The 5,679-nt window shown below is 33.4% G+C and overlaps 1 protein-coding gene across 1 annotated transcript; it reads left to right on the top strand.

Annotated features, from left to right (window-relative positions):
• Positions 1-1,339: 1,339 nt before the first annotated feature.
• LOC110927617 (protein FAR1-RELATED SEQUENCE 2-like) lies at positions 1,340-3,697 on the top strand. The gene is made up of 4 exons (XM_035988608.1): positions 1,340-1,839; positions 2,619-2,814; positions 3,021-3,587; positions 3,671-3,697. The coding sequence occupies exons 1-4, from the start codon at positions 1,340-1,342 to the stop codon at positions 3,695-3,697; spliced, it is 1,290 nt and encodes a 429-aa protein (XP_035844501.1).
• Positions 3,698-5,679: the final 1,982 nt, after the last annotated feature.

The following is a 5,679-nucleotide window of genomic DNA, read 5'->3' as shown; positions in this document are numbered from 1 at the left end:
CTTCTTTTTTATAAAGAAAAGCGCTGAAAATTTAAAAAAAAAATATTGATTTTTAACATGTTAAGTTAATTCTATAAGATATAACTGTTTTTTAAACATTTTTTTATATTTTTAGTTTTTGATTTTTTATTAAAAATATTTCTACTTGTATTTATAAGAAAAAGCGTCGAAAAAAATTTAGAAAAAAAAAAATTTAACATGTTAAGTATAAATTTTAAGAGTGTTCCCTCGTTCCCCACTTTTTTAGTGTTCCCCAATGAACCCTCCCCTGCACACACACACACACACACATATATATATATATATATATATATATATATATATATATATATATATATATATATATATATATATATATATATATATATATATATATATATATATATATATATATATATATATATATATATATATATATATAAACGGGTTCAAGATAGAACGGTGAAAGTGTGAGAACGGTGAGAACGGGTCCTGGCCCAACACGTGGCAGGGGGCCCTAATTGTTATGCGGGGGTACGATTGTCCTTTTATACGTTCCCTCCTTATTCGCATTATAAATCTCTTTCAAATTAAAACTTCAAAGATTTATTGTTAGCTGTTACCTCCTTTGCAAGCTTTCTCAGATATATGACGTTTAACGTGGATTCTGTTCGACAAAGTAAAATTCGTTGGCGTTTTCTATTTTTGTTCCAGCAAATCATACAACATATATGACGTTTTGTTCTTTTATCATTGTTCTATGGCGTTTTTTTTTGTATTATTATTTTTTATAATGTGTTGTATGATTTTCAATAGCGTTATTCAATTATGCAATTTAATCGCGTTTTAATTGATATTTAAACAATTATTAAGAACTGCAATTGGAGTTTTCAATATTAATTTTAATTGTCGTTTACGTTCTAGTATATTTCTTATGTTTTTATGATCATTGGCGTTTTTCATCTATTTGATTAGTTTTGAATTTTATTTAGTAGTATTTGTGAACATCAGTTATTACTATTTTGTTAATTTGTGTAAACATTAGTTTTGTTAATTATGGCGTTTTCATTATGATGTTATATTTTGTTAATTATTTATGTTGTTAAGTGTTTTTAATTATTCATCTCATGACTTTTTTATCATGTCGTTTTTAAATTATGTGTTTATTATGTCTTGTTTATTATTCAATTAATAGTGTTTTAATGTATAATGTTATTACGAGACATCACTGTGTTTTTCTGATTTTTTTGTTCCTCACTGTGTTTTCTCAGACGAAGTCTCTTCCTCGAGTCAAAGGTTTTGCCCCAAAACTGGATTACCATTTATAATTCCTGATGTCAGTGAAGAATTAAAGCCCACAATGGACATGGTATTCTCAAGCCTTGATGATTGTTATTCAATGTATGTTAAGTATGCCAAGGAGTGTGGGTTTTCAGTCAGGAAAGGGACTACAAAGACAAACTCTAAAGGTGTCTTACATATTAAGTATTACTTGTGTACGAGATCTGGGTTATACAAGGACAAGAAGGTTGATACGTTGGACCCCAATCAAAAGGAGCGAGTAGTGCGATCCAACTTTTCAAAAAGGACTGATTGTGGTGCACTGTTATGTGTACTTTTTGACGCTGGATCATGGAAGGTGTATAAGTTTGTCGAGGAGCACAATCATGAACTTGTTGAACGTCCCGATAAGAATTTTCTTCCAACTGAACGACACCTCACTCAGCTCCAGAAGCATGTTATATACAGCATGTCTAAACTGAATTTGGGTCCCGTCAAGGCGTTTAATGTTATGAAGACTTGTTTTGGCGGTTTTGAAGACGTGGGTGCAAGTAAAGTTGAATTTAAGAACTATAAGAGGCAAATTAACTTGTTTATAGGGGAATATGACGCCGATATGGTTGTGAGACATTTGAATGAAAAAAAACACTCCCAGCCTAATTTCTCGTATGATTATATCACAGACGAAGAGAATCGTTTGAAGGGACTTTTTTGGTGTGACGATCAATCCAAACGTAATTACCACGTGTTTGGTGATGTGATTTCGTTTGACACCACGTATCGTTCCAACAAGTAATATTTTATAATTCAACTTCTTCTGTTTTTTGGCGTTTTACTAATTTACATGCAATGGCGTTTTATTATTTTACATGCAATGGCGTTTTATTAGTTTACAAGCAATGGCGTTTTATTAGTTTACATTCAATGGCGTTTTAGAGCATGTTTTGCTAAGCTTTTCCAACAAACTTATTGACTTAATCAAAAAGCCAATAAGGAGTTTTAGTGTTTGGCAAATGCAAAAGTCCTTTTCAAAATGACTTTTTGAGAATGAGAAAAAGTCATCAAAAAGTCATTTTTGAAAAGTTAGAATATTGTGACTTTTTGAACTAACTTATTGACTTATTAGCTTTTAGTCATTTTACATCAATAAGCTAAGTCAAACACTTTTTAAAAAACAACTTATTGACTTATTGGCTTTTCCCACCCCATAAGCTAATCCAAACACTTTTTTTAAAAACTCCTTTTCAAAAAGTCATAAGTCAATAAGTCCTTTTCCCAAAAGTCCTTTTTAACTTAAATAAGCTTAGCCAAACATGCCCTTATTATTGTTTCAGTTCTCATGGTGTTTTCATATGCAGATACTCTATGGTGTTTGTACCGTTCACTGGTATAAACAATCATCACTGCAATGTTACATTTGGTGCAACATTATTGGCGTCGGAAACTGCTGATACGTATATTTGGTTGTTGAGAGTTTTTCTAAAAGTTGTTGGTTCTCAACCAAAAGTTGTTATCACTGACCAAGATCCAGCGATGAAGAAGGCTATTTTTGTTGTATTTGTTGACACGAGGCATCGATTATGCATGTGACATGTGATGCATAAACTTTCTGTGAAGGTTGTTATGCTTTTTTTTACCTTTGGCGTTTTAGCATACACTGCGTTTTAAAATACACGGCGTTCTTTACCTTGTTAGTGTTTTTTTAATTAAGTGTTGTCTTAGTGTATTTTTTATGCATGGCGTTTTCGTGTTATACATAGGTTGGTATTAGGCTATGCAATTCCACCAATTTTAAAGAACGTATTTGTGGTGTTGTGTGGACAAATATTCTCACACCTGAAGAGTTTGAATCAGAATGGGAAGCGGTTATCGCAAAGTTCAATTTAGAAGATAATGACTGGCTATCTGATATTTTTGCACTTAGGGAATCTTGGATCCCTGCATACTATAGAATGGAGCAGATGTCTGGTCTTATGCGAACGACATCCAGGTCGGAGAGTGAGAATCATTTTTTTGGTCAAGTGTGCAATTCGAAAGCTACTCTTGTTGAGTTCATGACGCATTACGAGACTGCAATAGAAGCACAGCGTCACACACATCGTAAAAATGATCATGAATCTCGATACAAAAGACCCCAGTTGAAGAGTAGTTACAAATTGTTGGAAGGGCAAGCTGTTGACATATACACAAAAAGTATTTTTTGTGACGTTCAAGCTGAGCTTATTGGAGTTGCGGATTGCATCAATCAACGTTACGAAGATCAGCCTGATGGGTTTGTTAAGTTTTACGTAAATGACTTTCAACAGCCTTATACATCCTTATTTGAGGTAAATAATGGCGTTTTGGTTTTTATGGCGTTTTCTGTTAATGGCGTTTTATCATATGCAATGTTTTTTTTTTTACTTTTTAGACAAACATTCTATGCATGGCGTTATAGAGATATTGTTTTTCGCGTTTTTCGGGTAATGTTCCGTAAGTCTGATTGCACATGCAGTTGCTCATGCAGGCGTTTTGAACAGTTTGGTTTGCTATGTAGACATATATTCTATGTTTTGAGAATTATGGACATTAGGGAATTTCCAAAACAATACATTCTGAATAGATGGCGCAAAGAGGCTTCCCCAAACTACTCTCCTGAATACTCAATTAGTCGTGAATATATGACCGAGCTTGATCCTGATGTGCAAAGTATGATGCGAGATATTATTTTTTCAACCGAATATACTTTGAACCGTTTATCTGGTAATAAAGAGGAGTTATCCTTATACAAGGATCATGTTCAATCTTATATGAAGAAGGTTCAAGATATGCAGATTGTTGCTCCTCCTGCTAGTTCTATGGATAGATTTGCCGAGATAACCGGTCAATATAAAAACGACAAGAATCCAATAAGAGTCCCTGTCGGGTATAAATCCAAATGTTCTGGTTCTCGGAAGCGCCTGAAATCTAAACAGGAGATAGCAATCGACAAAAAGAAATCAAAGTCGAAATCCGGGGCCAAAGAAAGACAGTGTCAGAACTGCAAAAGCTATGGACACAACGCATCGACATGCAAACAGGCCGTAATTAAAAGAAGATCGACAAGGTCTTCGAGAGCCAGTGAAGAGTAGTTTGGCGTTTTGTATTTTTCATTGTTACAGAACACACACAGATGGTCTTCGAGAGCCAGTGTAGAGTAGTTTGGCGTTTTATATATTTCAATCCTATATAACACAGACAGATCTCAGTTTGGCGTTTTAAATCATTTTTATACATCATTTTTTTGCATCTTTTTCTTTTTTCTACCTATTTGTTCATAACATGCTACTTCGAAGTTCATAACAAACAATATAAGATCGGACAAGGAAATCAAACGCCAAAAAAAAAAACAATAACGCCGCTAAATAAAACTACCATAAACTTATAATTTGGGTCGTGCTAAACTCAATAATGTTTTGCTAAACGAGATGGATAACATTGTTAATCCTCAGTTAAGAAAGATGTGTAACAATGTTATCCATCCCGTTTAGCTAAACTTTATTGAGAACAAAAACTAAATCTCCATGAAATGGCGTTTTTGAAGTTTTGTGGTTTTTGTATGTTTTGGCGTTTATATCGAGGATCTTGCTCATTACATAGAGCGAAAGTATATTGAGAAAATAGTGTATATCAAAGAAATGAGGATTGGAATCTTTGATATTTTGGTTTTTTTGACGTTTATAAGATGAATGGTATAGAGGAAAATATAGGTTTTTGGGGTTTTGGTGTGGATTTTAGTAGTTCTGAGAGTTTGTTTATATAGGATGTTTTTGACGCGTGTTTTAGGCACGATTTTTATTACAGTAAATGCTAGTAATTAAGTTCCGTCGTTTCAGTACTGTTTGTTCAGCTTTATCGGTTAAAAACAAAGTTTGGCGTTTTATATCTATGGCGTTATATTATGATGAAGTGTGCTATGTGTGTTAAGGCGGGATTTTAATAGCATGATTTTGGCGTTTTATGTTAAGTCAAAAGACCCTTTTACCCTTAATGAAGCACACCAGATTAATAAAAGTGATTTTATTTACGAAAACGCCACCGCGTCATCTAGTCCATAGATTGTTTTGATCAGACGATCCATAAGCGTTCTCTTCGTTCTCACACTTTTGGGCGTTTTCTCTAAATCCTGACCCTATATATATATATATATATATATATATATATATATATATATATATATAGAATAAATATAATGTACAAAAAGCCTAAACGTACGTTAACGTACGCGACAAGATTACAACGTGCGTGATTAACATACAACGTGCGTGATTTGTATAATAAAGGCCCCCATGCGTGATTAATTAGGGTTCCATGCGTGATTTGTGCCTCCCATGCGTGATTATCAAAAAAAAACTGTTCCATGCGTGATTACTTACCTGATCGAACGGTTACACCCTTCGC

Source organism: Helianthus annuus, chromosome 1, assembly GCF_002127325.2.
Source record: "Helianthus annuus cultivar XRQ/B chromosome 1, HanXRQr2.0-SUNRISE, whole genome shotgun sequence".
Classification (NCBI taxonomy): domain Eukaryota; kingdom Viridiplantae; phylum Streptophyta; class Magnoliopsida; order Asterales; family Asteraceae; genus Helianthus; species Helianthus annuus.
Note: the sequence above shows the minus strand (reverse complement) of the source record. Positions and strands in the feature narration are given on the sequence as shown.